Raw genomic sequence first — 20,952 nt, forward strand, 5'->3', positions numbered from 1 at the left:
ATAAATGCTGCGGACTACTAAAAAATGCACAGGGCCCTGCACTATTTATTTGTCAATTCTATTTTTAAACTGTGAAAGGCGGCTCTGAAAAGAGCCCTTTTCTTTTGGGTTTTTGTTGTTTTATTATTTTTTTTTTAAACGCAACACACAAGGAAAGGAGGGTAAGGAAGGGACACCAACCACAGGGATAAGAAAGGGCAGGTGGAGAGAGGAAGATGTAGGGTGGGCCTTATTCAGGTAGTGGGCAGACCTTCTCGTGCTCCTTGACCGCAGTCTCAAAAGCACTCTGAAGATTCTCCCCCCTGCAGAGTACTGCGTTGCAGTACCTGCACAATATTGTGACCCTCGAAAGGTAAGGGTCATGAATGGCCTGTGAGGCACCTGGAGGGATGTGCTGTCCCACAATAGAGTCTCTTGTGGTGACAGGAGCAGAAACTGAGGATGTTGTAAAGGAACTCAACCTACTACGTTTATCACAAGGTACAACCTTGCGAATAGGCCCACAGTGGAACGACCTTAGGTGTCGCTTCATTGATGGCGTACCAAAGCCGTACTAACCAGGCCTCCCATGACCTTTTGCACTGGTTGCAGTTGACCTTATTCGCACGTGCTTTTGGCACTCCATCAAGAGTGGTAAACAACCACCACACCCAAGACTCACGGCGAGTGCTGGTAGTAGAGAATTCCACTACCTCTTCCACTGCCTCATCCTCTTCATCAGTCTCCTCTACATCCTCATGCCTGTTCCCCTCTGCAGGCCCTTGGGGACATGGTGGTGGTGGAGAAGGTAAGGGTGCTGATGCCGATGCAGGAGTAACTGAAGCAATTTGGGATGTCATCAGAAACCAGGAAGCAAAAGCAGCAAAATCAGCAAAAACAGGTAAATCTGCCAGGTTAATCTGCAGTACTGGAAAGACAATGCTCTGTCAGGTAGCCAGAACCACAATGAGGATCAACTCTGGGGTGTGGCCTTTTATAGGGCTGCTGGGGTGTGCTCCATGAACACCCGCACTGTCCACAGACACTTCGAACACCCAAAAAAGCCTCAAAAAGTATGTAGATCGCCAGGGACATTGTCTGGGACATGTGCAATGGTGAACTTTTACTGTAAAATACTTTGGATTGTCCAAAGAAGTACTTTTAAAATGTTCAGGACCCAGACAGTGTCCGCTAATCAGGACACACGCTCAGCGTGGGTGCGGTCATATGATGACATTGCGAACACGTTCGCGAAAGGGACGGGTGTCCGCAGGACACCAAATGTGCAGGGACGGTTGTGCGCATGCGCGCCAGTGTTCTACGGACAGTGTTTGGGTCCTCAAACTAATTAAAAGTGCGACACACATGGGACGGACAGTTACGGACAGGCGCAATGTTCGTAGGACCTATAGGTGTGGTGCGCATGTGCATAGATGTTCTACGGACAGTTTGGACACTCCCATTTTAATTACGAACAGTACAAACAGGTATTGTGTCCTTAGGACACCTCCATTTTGGTTAATTATGGACATCCCGGACATCGAGTGTGTTCTAAGAACAGTTCCATTTTAATTGCGGACAGTACGGACAGGTATAGTGTCCTTAGGACACCTCCATTTTGGTTCATTACGGACATTCCAGACACCTGCGCGGTCCGCGGACACCCCAACTGCCTTTTAAAAAGTAGAAAGACAGAGGACTGAATTAAAACACACATAATATTTATTTTATTAAATACAAATATAAAATGTATGAAAGAGAGAGGGAAGTAGAAACTGACACAAATACAGGTGAATTAGGGGTTTGGAGAGGATGGATGGTACAGGATGAAGGGATGGAAGACTCATCATAACGTTTTTCTTGGTAGTGAGGCTTTGGGGATAGTTGATTGGGACATGGAGAGGGGGAACAGGTACATGTGGGACAATGATATTTATTTTTTTCTTTTATGTGGTCCTCCACAAAATGTTTTAAAAGATTGAAATTTTGCATAAGCATATCCATTTTTTGTTCCATGCGCTGCAGAGCATTTCCTAATGTCTCTTTCGAGGGGATTGGGTCCTCCGACGTATTCCATATCTATGACAGTAATCACCACAGCTGTGCTGCTTCGGAAAATCTTTCGGCGTCTGCGTCCTGCTTCGATAACGTCGATACGCTGTCCTCGAGGGCCTCCGTCGAGCCAACATCACCAGATGTTATAAGTAGGACGCACGACACCCGTAGCCTCAGTTCCGTTTTTTCCGCAAACGTGTTCGCTTCAGAGATCTCGGCGCGCATCGATTCTACTGAATCCTGTTCTTTCGGTTCTTCGAAACTGTGTTCCTCCTTGATATTGTATGATGTCTTCGGCTTATTCCACCCCGCGGTCCGGGTTTAAGAAGTGTCGGGTGTGCGGGTCCAAGATGTCGCTGACGGACATGCACAACACTTGCCTCTGGTGCCTCGGGGAGGACCACAATACGGATGACTGTGTCGACTGCCAATCGCTCACATGGAAGGCCTTGCGTGAGCATAAGAAGAAGCTGTCGGTCGGTAAGGTGGCCAAGCCCCGGAAGTCGCGTTCCACTGGTCTTTCATCGGATGATTTGAGGGGCGACTCTCCGCATCGTCGTAAGTCCGGGGGTTCTCGGTCTGGGAGTCAGTCCCGCCATTCCTCTGCCTCGTCGAGGCACTCCAGGAAGCGCCGTCACTGGTTGCCTTCCCCGTCCGATGACTCCGCCCGTCGGCGGGTTGCTTGTCCCAACAAGCATTCCACTCCTGAGGAATGGGATTCCTTCCGAAGGGAGATGTTGGCGATTTTCCAATCACAGGGCTCTGGTCCGTCCGTGCCGTCGAAAGACGCCAGCCGTGACCGTTCTAGAAATGATGCTCATACGCCTTCGGGCTCGAGCGGTCGTCGCGACCACCGGGTGCATTCGAGGTCCTGGTCGGACAAGGATGGTCGCTCTAGACATGCCCATTCCAGGTCCCAGTCCTCGACGCCCTCGTGACCGCAAGAACCTGTGAAGTCTTCGAAGAAGACATCGACGCCTGTGGTGCCAAGGTCGTCGACTGACTCTCTTGAGGCTCCGTCTACGAGGAAGTCATCGACGCCATCGGCGCCCAGGTTGTCGAGAGACAAACTCGGGGCTCTGCCCTCGAGGCCTGTGTCGACACTGGCGAAGCTGTGAGTGCCACGCTAGACGTCGATTCCGTCGACGCCCTCAACGCCTATCGAGGCGGTGTTGTCGGGGGTACCCCGTGGCACGGTGGAACCCCCCAGAAAGGCTCTGGCCAAGGCTAAACATGTCTTTGTTCCTTTTTCTGTACCCTCCTTCCAGCCTCTGGATTATATTTCTGAGGTGGATGAGGAGTCTGAGGAAGGTGAGGTTCCTGCAGAGGTTCCTGATGACCTCCTTTCTGGTCATAGCCAACTTGAGGACCTGCGTCAGTTGTTGCATGACGCCAGTGGTCTAGACACCCGGAGGTGCAGTTTGGTAGGCCTGGCACGCATGCCGCGTCCTCATACCGGCACCTGATGTCGAGGGTCACGGATTACCTTGGGTGGTCGGCCCCCCTGGGGATTTTCAGCAGGATGACCTGACTGAAATCCTCGACCAAGGTCCACCAACTGACCCGGTGCTGCCATTCCATATGGCCTTGCAGAGAAGGGTGGCTGTGGCTTGGACTTCTCCGGAGAGTCTCCTGGCAGTGAGCAAGTCCTTGCCGAAGAAATATCGGCCAGCCAGTGGCGACCCCTGCTACTTGACCACGCACCTCACTCCCGAGAGTTTGGTGGTGCAGGTGGCTACGGCCACTGCAAAGCAGGCGTTGTACCCTACCATCCCTCCTGATAGGGACGACAAGCGTTTTGATGGCAGGGCGAAGAAGGTGTTTTCTTCTGGGGGTATGGCGCTTCAGGATGCCAACTCCGTTTGTGCCTTGTCTCGTTTCACGCACACTCTGTGGTACTGTATTTCCTTAGCGGCTGATCATATTCCCGAAGGGGAGGAACGGGATGGTTTTCTTGCTATCGTGCAGGATGGCAAGGATGCCATGTGTGAATCCATTCAGTAGGGTCTGGACATGGTTGATTGCGTCACCCGGTCCATGGCGGCGAGCACCGTAATACGCAGGTGTGCATGGTTCAGGAAGTCAGGGTTTGGTCCTGATGTGCAAGCCCGGCTCCTCAACATGCCCTTTGATGGTGAACATCTTTTTGGCAGCAAGGCTGACGAAAGCCTTGAGAGGTTGCAGACCTCCAAAGCTGCAACAAAGTCATTGGGCACTGCAGTTCGCCAACCTCTGCCTTTTCGTCCTAGTGGACAGTAATGGAGGGGAGGTTCCTTTCGGTATTACTCATCCTTTAGTAAATCGAGAGGAGCTGCAAGTCAAAGGGGCCACCGTAGGAGTGCTAGAGGTGGAAAACAAGGTACTTGAGGTGCCAAGGCCACTCGAGCAGTTGCCTCTTTGCCCTCAGGCACTGCCGCGGCCGCTTCAGCTCAGTCGTGAGGCCCATGCTTCGCCGGTTGGGGGAAGATTGTCGCAGCATCTTGTAGAATGGCGTTCCATTACTTCAGATGTGTGGGTTCTCGAGATCATAGCCCACAGCTACTGTCTTCCTTTCCGGCAGAGGCCTCACGACAATCCACCAGGGAATCTCTATTTGAAGAGTCCGGATCTGCTCCTTGCGCAAGAAATACAATCCCTGCTGGAGAAAGGCGCCATAGAACTGGTGCCTGTAGCGGAGAGGAACAAGGGATGGTATTCCCCTTATTTTTTTATTTCGAAGAACGACGGGGGATTGAGACCCATCATGGACGTGCGCGGTTTGAACAAGCTCCTCAGGAAGGACAAGTTCAAGATGGATACTCTTTCTCAAGTCCTCCAGGCCCTTCAACTTCAGGACTGGTTGGTCTCTCTAGACCTCAAGGACCCTTATTTTCATGTGCCGATCCATCCCAAGCACAAAAAGTACCTGAGGTTCGCGGTTGGTGACTCGCACTTTCCGTTTCGGGTCCTGCCGTTCGGATTGACCTCCGCCCGAGGGTCTTTACCAAGCTCATGGTGGTGGTGGCAGCATATCTCAGGAAAGGGGGGGGGATTCACGTCAGCCCCTACCTGGACGATTGGTTGATCAGGGCATGCTCTCCCGAGCAAGTCATGGATCATCTGTCCGTCACCTGCCACTCCCTTCACAAGCTGGGCTTCTCCCTCAACTTATAGAAGTCCCACTTGACGCCAACTCAGCAGCTCTAGGACATTGGGGCTGTGCTCGACACGTCCCTGGGGCAATGTTTGCCTCCACAGGTGAGGGCTCACCACATTCAGCCGATGGTGCACATGTTTCAACATGCCCAGAGTCTCCCAGCGTTCGAGTTCTTGAGGTTGCTCAGCCTCCTGGCATCCTGCATTCTTCTGGTGCCCGAGGCCAGGTTGCAGATGAGATCTCTGCAATGGGCTCTCAAGCTCCAGTGGTCACAGTCCTCCGGCAGGATGTCGGACCCCGTTCAGCTGCCGCCCTCGGTCGCCCAGGACCTTCTGTGGTGGGCCGTTGAAGGCAATCTGCTGAGGGGGGCTCTGTTTTGGCTAACCTGGCCGGAGGTGACGATCGTGACGGACGCGTCCCTCACGGGATGGGGAGCTCAGGCCAACGAGCTGACAGTCAGCTGTTGTTGGTCTCCGTCGGAGTCCAGACTCTGTTGGAGCTGAGGGCCGTCAGGCTTGCCCTGAAGGTTTTTCTGCCGACTGTGTGAGGAAAGAATGTCCTGATTCTGACGGACAACACAGTGGCCATGCACTACCTCAACAAAAAGGGGGGGGCAGGGTCACTTCCTCTGTGCAGGGAGGCGATGCAGCTCTGGTTCTGGGCCATCCAGCAGGAAATTTCGATTTCGGCAGTTCATCTGGCCGGAGACGAAAACGAGACAGTGGACGCTCTGAGCAGGCAGAGCGCGATCTCTCATGAGTGGGAGTTGGCTCAGGAGATTCTCCTGGAGATCTTTGCCTTTTTGGGGGCCCCTCAATTGGATCTCTTCACCTCCAGTGTCAACTGGAAGTGCGAAAGGTTCTGCTCGCGGGAATTTGCTCCAAGAGGAGCCTTAGGACACGCGTTCGTGGTGGAGTGGTCCTTCCCACTGCTGTTCGCGTTTCCTCCAGTCCCGTTCATCCCGCAAGTGCTGCGGAGGTTACGGAAGTTCGGTTCCCAGATGATCCTCATTGCTCTGGCATGGGCCCGGAGGACGTGGTACCCGGACCTTCTCGACTTGTCCACCTGCCCTCCACGTCGTCTTCCCTACTGTGACGATCTGCTCTCACGGGAGGGGGGTCAGGTTCTCCATCCAGAGGTCAGATCCCTCAACCTTCACGCTTGGCTTCTGAAAGGTTGAGGTATAAGGATTGGGACCTCCCTGAAGACGTGATGGAGGTGTTGCTTTCGGCCAGATGGCCGGCAACAAAGTCCCTGTACCGTTGCCTTTGGAGAAAGTTCTGTGACTGGTGCAGGGTTAAGAATGTGGATCCTTTTTCATGTGACATTCCTGTGGTTCTGTCTTTTTTGCTTTCTTTAGCCCACAGGGGCTTGCAAGTGGGTACCATTAAAGGTTACCTGGCGGCGCTGTCCAGATATAAGCACTCGTCTGAGGAGTGCTCTTATTATAAAATTCCTTTGATTTCTCAGTTTCTGAAAGGGCTCACTAATGTGTTCCCTCTGTCACCTTTCCAGGTGCCCGGTTGGGATTTGAATATTGTTCTCAAGTTTCTAATGGGTGCTCCATTTGAGCCTTTACATTCTTGTCATTTGAGACTGTTAACCCTGAAAACTGTGTTTTTTAGTTGCGGTCACTTCCGCTCGCAGATTGAGTGAGTTACAGGCACTGTCAGTTAAGCCACTGTGTTTCATAAGGACAGGGTTGTCCTTAGAGTTCGTCCTTCCTTTCTTCCGAAAGTTGTGTCGGAATTTCATTTGAGCCAGAAGGTCATTCTTCCAGCATTTTATCCTCCTCCGCATCCTGGTAAGGACGAGGAGAGGCTCCATAGGTTAGATCCTAGGAGAGCTTTAAGTTTCTACATTTCACACATGTCCCGGGTCAGAGTGGACACTCAGCTCTTTATTGGTTACGCTGGAGGGCGTTTGGGACAAGCTGTTACTAAACAGACTTTGTCTAGATGGATTATCTTGGCAATTTCTGAATGTTACCGCTTGGCGGGTAAGGACCCTCCGTTAGGCTTACGGGCCCATTCTACTAGAGGTATGGCTGCCTATACTGCCCTGCAGAGGGGTGTTCCGATTCGTAACATCTGTGAAGCAGCCACCTGGGCTTCGGTCCATACTTTTGTACGTCACTACTCCCTAGATTCTATCCATGGCCAGGATCTGGCCTTTGGCAAGGCGGTTCTTTACTCTGCAATTTGATTGGGCATTCTAAATGTGTATATTCTAAATTCTTTTCCCACCTCCTTACGTTGGTACTGCTTTGGGAGTCGGTCAGATATGGAATACGTCGGAGGACCCAATCCCCTCGAAGAACAAGTTACTCTTACCTGGTAACGTTCTTTCGATGAGATGGTCCGGCGACGTATTGCATATCACTCCCTCCCTGCCTACCCCGCTACAGAATTTCTTATGCGATTGGAGCTTACGTTTCCGCAAGGCTTTCTGTGGTCAAACTGGCAGAAGACTGGTGCCACAAGTTCTGGGAAAGAACTGCAACTGAGGCTACGGGCCTTGTGCATCCTACTTATAACATCCGGTGACATCAGCTCGACGGAGGCCCTCGAGGACAGCGTATCGACGTCATCGACGCAGGACGCAGAAAGATTTTCCGAAGCAGCACAGCTGTGGCGATTACCTGTCATAGATATGGAATACGTTGTCGGACCATCCCATCGAAAGAGCATTACCAGGTAAGAGAGTAACTTGTTCTTTGCTATATTATTTTCACTGTTTGTATGGTCTGTTAACAGAAAATGTGTTAAGTACACATAAAGAAATGATTATTAATTTGCTTATATAGAGAAGTATCACTGTCTTCACTCATTTCATCACATGGGAAATTTTCTTCAAGCCATTCCAAAGTACTGGACATTTCTGTGTAAAAAAAAAGATATTACTTTTAGTGTACCTAATACAGAAAGTTTAGAAATGTATAAGAAAAATTAAGTTTACTTACTAGTTTCTGGTAAGTTTTGTTGTTACTGTTGTTTAGGTCTGCTGTTGCTTCTTGCTGTGCAGTTTCTGTGAGGTAATTATGTTGGAGGCATATCTTTTTTGTTTTGGTATATTCCATTTTAGTACATATGCTATTTAAATGGATGGTTGATGTGTTACATATATATGTTCCACTTCTTATTTATTATTACATATAATGTGTTTGTGTGCTGCTTTTTGAACTTGTTCAGTGTTTATATGGCATGATGGAACAATCTAAGATACCCCCTGAGTTTTTGGGCAGTGTTGATGTTGTCCGCGTCCGTCCGCGGATACACGCACAGTCCGCAGACATCAAAATCACTAGCAGGGGGTTCAGTATATTCTATGTTACATGTATAGACATAGTAAACATCTATCAAATTCACACTATGTATATGTATATTCAGTAAAAAAAACTTTGATAAAGGGAGGTTATGGTTAAGTTGCGCTACTAAAAACCTATGAAATTCAGTAAAAAAACGGTGTTAAAGGGACATTATGGTTCCTAGTAAAACCGAAAAACCCCTGAAATTCGCTAGTTATGGTAAGCTAAGCAACCATAACTCGCGCCACCTACTGGAGGGCGAGGGGGTTCATCCCATTGACAAATATTTCTGTAGCATGGCATTCGCTCTAGCGTTGCTTCCTCGGATAGATCAGGTGTTATGGAACACCTATCTCGCTTAGCAGCTAGTCTTTGATTATCCATTACACAGCCAGCTTTAAGAGACATATTGCAAAATAAGACAGCCTAAAATATGACAGCTTAAAGCAAACACCAGCCTGACTAAGTGAAAAAGATGGCATAGGGCAGAGTCTCCTGGGACTCTAACACCCCTGCACCCAGCTACAAACCAGCCCAAATGTGCCAGGGCTAACACACCGGCACAGAAACTAAGTAGGCTACAGCAAAGCCTGTCGGGATCTGTAATTCACTGGCTCTGTGATGCACGCATTTTTTTTTAAAAAAAACGGCAAAGATTTTCACAATACTACAATTGCCTAACTATAATAACAGTTTTGTCAGCACTCAGCAGTAAGCAAGCAAATAAATAATAAAAGTGCCACATAACCCAGACAGCTCATTAAAAATGCCCAGCGTGAGCCAGCCCATACGCGCCGGCGCTAACGCGTCACCAAGGAAATGAAGTACGCTAAGTTTAAGATTGTCCGGATGTGTAGTTCTCTGTCTCTGTGAAATTAAATTAAATGATACTTTATTTATATCGTGCTCATACACAAGTGTTTCCGAGCACGAGATGTTGTGTGATGCACACAATTTAATAAACAATGCACCAGACACAGATTTTAACAATACAAAAATTGCCTAACTAAAAGAACCGTTTTGTCTGCACTCAGCAGTAAGCAAGTAATAAAAGTGCCCTTATGCAAAGAAAGTTCATACACAATGACTTTGTGCATGCATGATGGCTGGATATCCTTGTAATTGATCAAATGCCACGTTGTGTACTGTCACATGATCAAGACAATGGACAATGGTTTGTCACAGGAGCTGTGCTATTTTATAAGTGCTTCGTCACATGCTCCCAGAATGTGCCCTTTATTCTAAATAATGTGGTGCACTAATATGTTCATGTTCAGTATTCATGTGTACATAAGTATTTGCTCGCATGAAGTTCTTCTTGGGGTGGCTCCTTGAGACTAGGAGCTTCTGATTTCCATCCTTATGGATGAAACAGACTCTGCCTCTAAATCTCCCTCCACTTCCCAGTATCCCTCACATATTTACACTTTGGTTTACAACATTTCGTTTCTCAATTCAATACTAGCATCACAACATTGTCTGTCTAGGAATAATTCACTAGCAAATCATGTTGGTGTTAATCTCGCTCGATCCCACGGCACACAGAGATCAGGCGCAGGCAACTTACATCCTTGTCATGGAGGCATTAGGCTGCGTCCTTAAACAGAGTGTGGGCATTCTTCCTCACTGTGGTTATGGAAATCCACAATTAAACAACATGATATGTCTTAATGTGGCACAGCTTTGGTCGGTCCTTTCCTCTAATGTTCTATGGGATCATTTTGCTCTGGCTGCAAAGCAGCACCTTTGTGCTGCCTTTTGGAAAGACGCCAGGCAACTGCATGTGCATGCACATGATGGCATAGCCTTGCACTCGCACAGAGTCTCTATTCTCTCTGAAAGCTAGATACTGGTACGCTCATGTTCACCTGGAGGTGGCTGTCATTGCCGCAAACATATGCCAATCACTTTGCTGCTCTAATATTGTCAGCGTGCTGACATGTTTGCAGTCAGAGCTGCCTGCAGGCTGTACTCAGCTGGCTGGTCAGAATTCCTAATCTCTCCCACTGAAACAGACTCTGCCTCTAAATCTCCCTCCACTTTACAGGGACTACTTGGGTGGTAGGTCCCTGTAAGATCTCATCTAGTGTGGCAGCATGCACGGTAGCTATGTATGTATGGCAAGCTGACGCGGCTAAGGGAGGGGTCTGTGTCATTCAGTGGATTGACATGTATGCAGTCGCATATCTGAAATGTAATCATCCTGTACAAATCGTTCAGATCAACAGTCATAATTGTTAATGCAGTGAGCTTGCCTTGCTAGTTGTATTGGCCATCTCCCCTCGTTCTGGTATTAATATGCCTGATGGACATAACCACTTGTAGACAACATGTGTGGATACTGTGAACACCTACATTTTATGTTATGTTATCTTGCATTTGTATAGCGCCTACTGCTATAGTTCAATGGCGTTGAATCGCTTTTGCCTACCAGAGAGACAAAGCAAGGGCATGATAGAAAATACCGTAGTGGTAGGGAGAAGCAAAGTCGGGTAGATTGTTGGGGTGAGGGTGAGGTGTAGATAAGGTGCTCAGGAAGGCATGAGAAGGAAACGGTGGAAGAGCTATGTGTACAGTTGGACTGAATTTATCCGGGGACTCCACTGACGGGGGAGGCGAAGGCAGACCTCAACGAGACCACAACCTAATTGGGCCGTAGCCATGGATGCAGGTTGGCCGAAGGATCAAAGCCCATGAAAACCTGACAAAACAGCACCAAAGAGGCGAAAGCAGAACATGGTGACACCCATGGAGAGGGTGCCGTCATTGGTCAGCACTTTTTGAAATAAGTGTGCTATGTGAACACAGCCAATGGGGAGCGAGCCGAGCAGGGCTCGACTAACCTGCGCTGCCAGAAAAGCCACATATCCTGTGTGTGGCAGCTGCAGACTAGGAGGACTAGCATAACAGAGTGGTTCTATGTGATTTTACTGAAATCCTTTTCAGAGAGGTATTTTATAACAAAATATTTATAAAGCAAAAACATCCATTCTTTTATTTCCCTATGCTTTTAACCCCACCGTCCCCACCCGATTTAACCCCTTACCCCATCCCCCACATATATTATATATACACCTCTCTGAAAATGATTTGGGTGAAATCACTGAATAGCGCCCAGAGCAAGCCTTTCGGATGTAGCTGCTTGCAAAGTAAGCAGCCTTTCGTCAGCTCATGAGGAGGCACCGGCAACACTCGCAGAAGCAGCGGCAACACGAGGAGTCGGCATGGTTCAGTGGCGAAGCACTAGGCCCAGGGTTGGGGCGCAGTTACGAGGAGGCAGAGTTGAGAGCAGCAGAGCTGTCAGTTGAACTCTGCTCAAAGGAAAAGTTTAAAAATGATACAATTTCTTTCATGCTGTTTCTTTCCATACTTCACACTGTACAGCAATTCTACTTTAAATCACTTCCATGGCGTGGGTGCAGCTAGAATATGTCATCGGCGCCATATTCACGCCTCACTTGTACTCTCCCCATCTCACAGAGGGGAAGATCAGAGAGACAACACGGACAGTAATGAGCAATGGATCCTGTGCAGCCACTGACTGTGCTAACGTCGAGCTGGAGAAGTGAATAAGGACGGCGAGCGCGGCGGCAGCTCGCCACAGCACGGAATGCCTCACCAAGGTAGCAGCCCAAGTGGAAGAAGACAGAGCAGGATCATCGGGCTTTATACATTAAATTCCGGTTAAGAATGCTTCCATTGTACGACCATTGTGCTGCTGGTATGGCGCAGGAGTATCTCTGATCTATGTCCCAGATGTCAGCTTCGTGGCGAGAATTTAGAACATTTTCTCTTTTTATGCCCTTTCTATAACGAACTTAGGGCACGCTTCCATCCAGCACCTTAAGGATGCTGCTCTGACCCTATGCAAATCTACATCTAGCCTGTTCATCATCTCCGCAGTGTCCTCATACATGTATAAGGCCTGGGCTAAAAGAGCCAAGACTCTTAGGGCCTGATTCATGGAAGTGTTTTATAATGGCGCAATCCCATAGGAAAACGTTCCATGAATCAGGCCCCAAGTTTGTTAGCCCAGAGCACAGAGGACATTGTTGCTTACAATTCTCTGTATGCAGTTGCTTCGTCTGTAAGGTTTCGTGCAAGCGTAATTACTGGCACACATGCTACTCTCCTCTTCTCCCTTGGGTTGTGGTTTTTAGCTTTATATTGTATTTTTCTTATGCATTGTTACAAGAATGGCGCATTTTGTATTAACTACGCAGTTATTTGTATGGATACAATATGGTGTACCGTTATAGTGATTTTATTAGTATTTTGGGGTATTTTTATCTCATGAGTTGGCTGTCCTTATGTTTTTTTGTGATGTGATAAAGGGACTGAATGATTATTTTATTCCTGGTATTTTTGGGGTGCCTCCAAATCGTTGATCTAATTTTTATTTTTTGCAAAGGAGTGTGGAAGCCCCTCTACTGAGAACGAACATGGGTCAGATACCCTCTTCTATGGACTTTTTCCACTCAGGAGGCTCTACAATCACACATGTTTTAACTCCCTGGACCCTTCACAGATGAGAAATATCCCTTTGCATATCAGTCTTTGTCCCAACCACAAATGCCAGGCAAATATTCCCTGAACGAGAGTCCCATCAGCAACCCCAAACACATGTTTCAGCCTTGTTGGGCATCATCAGTGAGGTGAAGCTGAGTCTAAGGAATATTGAGCAAGGGCTCCACGCCTGGATTACCCTGGGTTACAGAGGGTGAAACCCCAAGTTGTCCAAAATTACAAAGGAGTGTGGGAACCCCTCTAGTGAGAACGAACAAGGGTCAAATACCCTGTACCGTGGAACCTCTTCCACTCACAAGGGTCTACAACCACGGTTTAGCTCACTGCACACTTAACAGAGGAGAAGTATCCATTTCCATGTCATTCTTTGTCCCACCCACAAGGGCAGACAAGCACCGGAATGCCAGGCAATTCTCCTCTGAGCAAGAGTAACATCAGCAGCCCCAGACTAGGCCGGAACACGGGTCTGGGATTGCTGATGATACTCTTGCTCAGAGGAGAATTGCGTAGCATTTTGGTGCTGGACTGCCCTTGTGGTTTGGGACCAGACTGATATGCAAATGGTTAGTTCTCTTTTGTGAAGGGTGCAGTGAGCTAAAACGTGGTTGTAGACCCTCCTGAGTGGGAGAAATTCCATAGAACAGGGTATTTGACCGATGTTCCTTCTCAGCAGAGGTGCTCCCACACCTTTGTTTGTTATTTTTTGTTCTGTATTTCCGAGGTCTTTGTTGAGAAAAGTGGAATTTACATTTTACAATTGTTTATGTTTTATGTATGTACTTTCATGTCTATGGTCGAAATAAGGATCTACGGACTGACACACAAACACGTAAATGTACTGACAAGCTTATATTTTGTAATTTAACTGTTTATGTATGTTGTCATGATGACTGCACTAAATATTATTTGTATATTGAAAAAGTTGTTTTTACAGCTGAACCAAAAAAAAAAAAAAAAAAAATGTTTTGTTTGTACAGCTCACCTGGCAGTGTTCTACATCACAAATTCACACCAGGCCACCAAGTGAAACAAGCCGCTGTTATTGAGGACGGTCCACCCACAGGGTAGTCATACTATCACAAAAGATCTGGATCGCCCTGTATAGCAAAAAGAAAAGAATAAATCCTATTACTAAACCCAACCAGTCCCTCAAGAAGAACTTAACTGTTCCGGTGTGTCAACCGCTACCCCTGGGCCAAGCTGGTGTGTCGCCTGTCTAATAGGGACAATGTCTTCCACATCTTCCTCTGTGAAATGTGTTGTCTGCTTCTCTTGTTAGCGTTCATTAGCAGGCTTTTATTTTTTAATGGGAGTTTCTGCTGTGGGTTATTACTGGATGCAAAAGAGCCTTTCTGCTGTTCTCAGTTGCACATGTTTTTTCTACATATGACACAATGCGCCCTTTTTGGGGAATCTGCCCCAGTATATCCAGGTCATTCTCTGTTCTAACATTGTGATTAAGACAGCATTTTAACCACAGATCTGGCACTAAACAGAAAATACTTTAAGTGCATTTGTCTGTGCTGTTGTTGAGTTACATTTCAGATGAATATCAGATTTAAATTCCAGGGTTTTTTAAAAACAGTTCTTCTACTTAATAATCTAAAATATAATAAATATTCCTGTGTTTTACTCATGGAAGAGCTTGCAGTCTGAAGAGCATAATCGGCAAATAGCATTGGTTGAGGGGGGACCCAGCATTTAGGGGCACAGATAGGTTCGACTTTGGCATGCCAGCAGGGCCATCCGCTGCATGCAGCCTCTTCTCCCAGAATGCCAAGCTCAGTGGTTTCCATGCTGGGATGGTCTATGAGCTGCTAGCTGGGTCGGACTTGCCCATTAAATTGTCTCGGGCACGAGTGGAAAAGTGGCCAACCGTTGTGAAGGGCTATTCATTCCTTTTGTGACAGACTGTTTGAATAGTACTCAAGGTTTTTTGTTTGTTGATAAACTGTGATGCAAATTGTGCATTTTAAAGAACATTTATTCAGCAACACTGCTCAAAGCTATTAGCCGCATAGTGAAGTAACTCATGAAAGTGACCCATTTTGACCAAAAAAACTGTCCCACACCAGCATTTTGCGCTTTTTGGTTCGGCCATGGGCTTATTGCCCTACAGTTCAGTCTGAGCCTGGCCACTACAGCGCTAAGTGTTAAGCCAAAGTATCCAAATAATTGAAATAAATGAAGACCCAAATGTCATAAGGAAACGAGGATGGTAATAGCTCAACAATGCACTATATAAAAAAAGCAATGATAAAAACAATCCCTATCTTGAATTACATGTGGGTGACCATCAGAGGAGATATCAGTTTCCGAATCAGCTCACAAAATACAAACTACCGCTCTTTGGCTATTATTCTTCTTCTTCATCTTGCATAGACCTGGTCCTTGGCTGTAAGCAAAGTAAAATAATATTGCCCACATTTGTCCAGAAATTGATATTTGCTTTCATGCAACACTCTTTCTTTTTCCAGGTTGAAGGAGAAGAAAATCAGTAATAGCAAATTCTACTCCTAGAGAAAATGGCGATCTTACACAGACATGGGGATGACTTCCTTTCTCGCTCTCAGATATCCCTAACGATTGTCACCATCAGAGACTTAACAGAGAAGAAAACAAGATGTTGCGTCCTTTTCCTGTCTGCTTTATAAGTCCTCAAGTTTCATTTGCAATGTACGAGTCGAGCAGAGCAGACACAGACCGGACCTGCACACACATGAATCTGTGCTGCCCCTTCCAAGTGGTAATATCGGCAAACCACCCCAAGGAGCTTAGTGTGCTGTAGGATCCCACTGTCGTTCGTGCCCGATTGTAATTTATTAATTGTGACTAAATGCACTTTAAATCACTATCCACATCACATCATCATAGATCTCGTGTAATGGGCAAGCGTCTGTACAAATTGATTTTTGGTGCACCTTGTCTTGCGGAACGGACATGTATGCCAAGGATGCCAATGAAAATCTAAGTTTGTTGACTTGTTGTGTGGCCACTACCTGGACATCCTTGAGCAGGACTTCAGTCTCTGCCTTTCTTTCTTGCCTGTGCAGATCCTTAGTAGAGGAATTGCAAAGGGGAGAAACAGAGGCAGGTGCTGAGGTTCTGCCCAAGAGACAGGTGGCGTTCTGCCCCGTCTGGTGGAAGGAGTGGGGGACTGCGAGGTGTGGGTAATGCTTGTGAATTTTTATTACAACATTTTGCCTCATTCTTTGGAAAATACTAATAGCCTATGGCAAGCTCCTGCTGACTATACTGGCCAATATATTCACTTGCCCTTGGGCTCAGGCATTTTTTGGTCTGGTGTAGCCTCTCGCTGCAACCGGCTACAGTGGCCTCCTCCCACTGCTTAGTCAATGGGTCAGCAGTTGATCAGAGAATCATCAAAATGCTGTGATCAACTATTGACCCATTCACACGCACGCTCCCAAAGGGATATTTAACCGCAGCATCAGGAAGAATCTTCATTAAATATGTTTGAATATCAACGTAAGCATGTCAAAGAGTTTAGGAACCTAGTGTGGTGTTGTATGAAACCCACAAATTCAACAAATGAAATAAAACCTGGTCTGCAGAGCTCCTGAGCCCCACACTGTGGCCTACACACCACTCTACTGATGCATCTCATTACTGATGTTCAGGACTCAATACAGAGACACACAAACAGCTCTCATGTTGCACCTCATTACTTATCAGCAGCATCCACAGAAACCCACATACAGCTCCGTTATGCACCTACGCACTGGCCTGCAGAACCACTTATGCTCAGTACTAAGAACCACAGAAAGCTCTACTGATGCACTTCAGTACACGCACACACACACTTCCCCCCCAACCCCAAACAAAACAGGGCATTAGGTCCACACACACCTCTCTCTAGTGATGGACCTCCATAATTATTTTCAGTATACTCTGGACCCAGTACCAAAACCCATACACTGCTCTTCTGTTGCACCTGAACCCGTTTGCTCGCACCACCACCAACCCAAGGTTACACTCTCCCTTTCAGTGCCTTGAAGCTGAAGTGCTATGCTAGCAATATCAATCGCATGCCATTTATTCATTTGAAGGAATTATTTTAACACGAGTGAATTTTGTCTGCAGGACATATATGCAACCCCATTACTTTAAATGGAAGGCATCATGTAGTTCACCTTTAACAGCCGGTTACAAATATATGTCACGTGTGCATTCAATTATGTATTTTCTCTGAATTGTATCCTGTACATTTTGTGTGTGTGTCGTTTGAATTTTATTTTAAGTTAACATTATTTTTAAACGCTGTTAAACTATGTACCTTTAAGAGCAATAGTTTATGTCAAATATCGTGTGCAATCAGGTGGGCTTTATTCTAGTGCATCATTGAGTCCCAAAACAGTGTAACGCTTTAGTATCTGAGGCGCCTCGTGAGACAGACACCGAAGCCATTTGATTTGCAGTCAGTGCTGCACAATCCACTTACCTCACTTACTCTGACTGATTTCATGAGAGAATATAATATGTAAACCTAGGTATGAATCTTTTACAAAGCCTGCAGATGTCCTCTGATTAGCCACATACATGCCCGCATAAAGGTGACCAGTCTGGGTTCTAGGGGACTTTCTCTCTGCAATGCTACAAACCAGACATGTCTTTCTGTCATTCTCATCTAAACAATCCTAAACATACATTCATCAAAACCATAATGTAATGTTAAGGTAATAACATCTGCATTTAAATGTCATGTAGACTTTCACTTGACCAAAACATTGAGGAATCCGCCACTCCACCCTTCAACAACCCGTCTACACCCAAGCTTCCTCGATCTACAGCCACTAATTCTAGATGAAAATATTTTAGATCAAACATTTTGGAGTCAAACTTGCAACCGAATAAACGAGGATACATTTGTAATTGTCACAATCCTATTGTAGTTGGATGCATTGCACAGATCATTTCACTCTATACCAATCTGGAGTGGTTTTGGACACTTTTTGAAAAGCAACTATCCACATGAAAAAAATGTGTGCACAGGTGGTCTGGAAAACTGGTTGTGCATGGTATTTGAAAATCAAAAGTGATAGGTGGCAATGCTGTGACAACACTTCTTAGCCAAGGAAAATCAGCTGGATTTGCATTATATATACTTTCCTCCTCTCTGTGTTACTGCCAAAAGGGCACTATCACACTGGGATTGGGAACAAATATATTCAAGCCGGTTAGTAATAGTTTCAAATCTTTAACCTGTGTTTTCAGAGAGTTGTGCTTCTTAGGTTTCTCTACACCACAGCTAGTTCGATGATTAGATCGCTGTTGGGCTTAGCACGACATTCAACTTTCTTCTGTCTTATCGAGTCTATCTTGTTGGGGTGGTGTAATGCTCATGTTTTTTCCCAATGTTTTTCTCAAATGTTCTGACCTACAGTAAAAGAAACAGGGTAAAAAGTATCAAGTTCATGTGGGAACCACTGCTGAATTCCCTCCTTCCCCCACACCTCATAAACCTTGGTTACATTCTGGGCCTGATATGACATTCATAACGCGCCTATACACAAGTGTTTCGAGGCACGACGAGGCAAGGGAGGGGGAACAGTGGGAAACAGAAACAGCGATCTTACTATGCATTCATTGTGCAGGATTCTCCTTTGTTGGCTGGATCCAGAGGAATGCTCTTCACATGTGGATCTCCAGATTTCACAAGCAGATTCCCCTTTTCAGCAGCTCTTTATCGGAAAATTAACAATTGGTCTCTAAAAACTCCCAGAAGTTATTTCTACCCTTTCCCTATGATTTGCATCGAATGCCTTTGCATGGCTATACCTCACCCAGTCCCATCCCCAGGGTCGTTTGGGTGAGAGCGAGCGCCTTCTGTCTTTCAGTAAACCGGTATCCATTCTCCTTTCTTATGGACAGGCCAGGTCTCTGGCTTTCCCCTCTTAGGCTTTTAAGAAAGAAATAACTTCTCCTTCAGCAACTGCATGGGGAAAATGGTTTAATGCTTCCACGGGCATGCCCCCCTTTAACAGCTGTAGTTGGTGGCCTGGGAGCAAATGCTGTGAAGCTCCCCTTTGCACCCTCATGTTCACCCTGTGAAGTCATGCTTCCTGGGCTCCTACTGTGGGGCTTCCAGGCATTGGCGTCCTACGGTGCACATTTCGTTACTGCTCCCAAAGCTCGTTATTGAGATCATGCAAGATTTCGGTGCTGTGGTTACTATCAAAAACACAGTATCTGCAGTGCAGTTTCCTGGGCACACATTTACAGATATTACAGAATATCAAAGCCATCTTAGATGCACACTATCTGAAAATCGGTCTTGAAGAAGCTCCCTGAGGGAGGCAGTCCAGCATGAAATGCATGGACACATCTCTTCTGCATATGAACGCAGGTAACCTCCGACATGTTTCAGCCTTTCCTATTTGGGCCCCATTGGTGAATTGGAGTGTGAATCCCTAGGCACAGCAATCTCTGGCTGCTGATCTGAACATGCTCCATTCACTTAGGAAGACTCCCTGAGAAAGTCCAAAAAGCACGAGTCAATCATTCCTAACCAGAAAGAATTCCTCTGGGTAACATAATACACCACAGTTTGTTTCAGCTCATTTCTGACTGAAAGGGACCAGCTGTATCCAAATTAATCTTATTACAATCCCCTAAAGGGAGCAGTAAAGGTGAATGGCCAGGCAACTGTGACATTGCAGGCCCGAGGAGGAAAAGCTCACTCGTCCCTGAATCATGCCAAAGGGAGGTCAATTCTTACGCGACAGATTCAGCCATCATTGCTGATGACAATGGGCCTCATGACGACCCTGGCGGTCCGGAAATAACGGTGGCGGTAAACCCGCCGCCACCGTTGTTTCCGGACCGCCTGATCCCGACCCCTGCAGGCGGGAGGTGATGTTCCCGCCAGGTCTGACCTGGCGGGTTTAACACCGCCCGCCTGCAGGCGGACGAGGAAACACCGGCAGCATTACAAGATGCTGCCGGTGTTTCCATGATCCCGATTCCCATTGAGTCCCATAGGACTCAATGGGAATGGGGATTTACACCATTCCGCCTGCGTGATTCCCGGAAAACCGGGGTTGTGATGCCCCGGTAATTCCGGGAATCACGGAGGCGGAATGGTAATACGAGTCCGGCGTTAACCAGGCGGTTTTACCGCCTCGGTTAACGCCGGACTCGTAATGAGGCCCAATGTCATTGCAGAACTTCCCCTTCTCACTTCATGTGCAAGTGTATTATCTAATATTACATAGGGAACTGTACTTTAGAAAATGGCTGGGCACAGTGTGAAATCCTACATTGAGGTCTAGACCGAACCCATGCATTATATCTTAAGAACGCAACGCAAGTATTGCCATCTTGCAGAAAATGCTTCACATGAGACAATTCCCAGAGCTGTACTCTGATTTTGAAAAATACATGGGAATCTTACAATTTGGTATTGAAAGTGATGCTAGTTTGGAAACATTATTTATAATACGGTAACATTTCTGGTTCTTTGCAGTACATATTGTGATCATCTTTTGATGAGCTTTCATTGGAATCATGAGCTATAATTTGAAAACGTAGTGTAAACTGTAAGAAAGGTGAAGAAAAATATTTACAACATTTATTACACTGTACTTCATGAAGCCACGATTGCTAAATTACATGTTTAACTGGATTAATAAAGTTTTTAATTTATTGTTACGACATGTATGTAAATGTGAATGCATTACAGTCTTGCTTGCTGCAAAGTTCATGTGTGCAGACACTACTGTGAACAGTACCAGCCTCTACTGTTTTAGGAATAGCTATTTACCCTTGTTGGTGAGTGCCATTTACTGTGGCTACTCCAGAGCACCCATCTCCTTCCAGGCTGAAGTGCAATTCCATTGCCTGTGGATGTGGAGGAGCATCACCAAAATCATAGTGGATGTGAAATCCTACAACGTTTGATCACCCTGATTACATCACTCAAAGGGAC

The 20,952-nt window shown here is 46.6% G+C and overlaps 1 protein-coding gene across 2 annotated transcripts in view; it reads left to right on the forward strand.

Annotated features, from left to right (window-relative positions):
* Positions 1-20,675, forward strand: part of PLCG2 (phospholipase C gamma 2) — a 953,330-nt gene extending 932,655 nt beyond the window's left edge. For both annotated transcript variants that reach the window (XM_069638435.1, XM_069638443.1), the window contains exon 33: positions 15,482-20,675. In XM_069638435.1, the coding sequence (XP_069494536.1) occupies positions 15,482-15,524 (43 nt within the window). In that variant the 3' untranslated portion in view covers positions 15,525-20,675. The remainder of the gene's footprint in view (positions 1-15,481) is intronic.
* The last annotated feature ends 277 nt before the right edge of the window (positions 20,676-20,952 follow it).

This window comes from Ambystoma mexicanum, chromosome 1q (genome assembly GCF_040938575.1).
Source record: "Ambystoma mexicanum isolate Mex_15411 chromosome 1q, UKY_AmexF1_1, whole genome shotgun sequence".
Taxonomy (NCBI): domain Eukaryota; kingdom Metazoa; phylum Chordata; class Amphibia; order Caudata; family Ambystomatidae; genus Ambystoma; species Ambystoma mexicanum.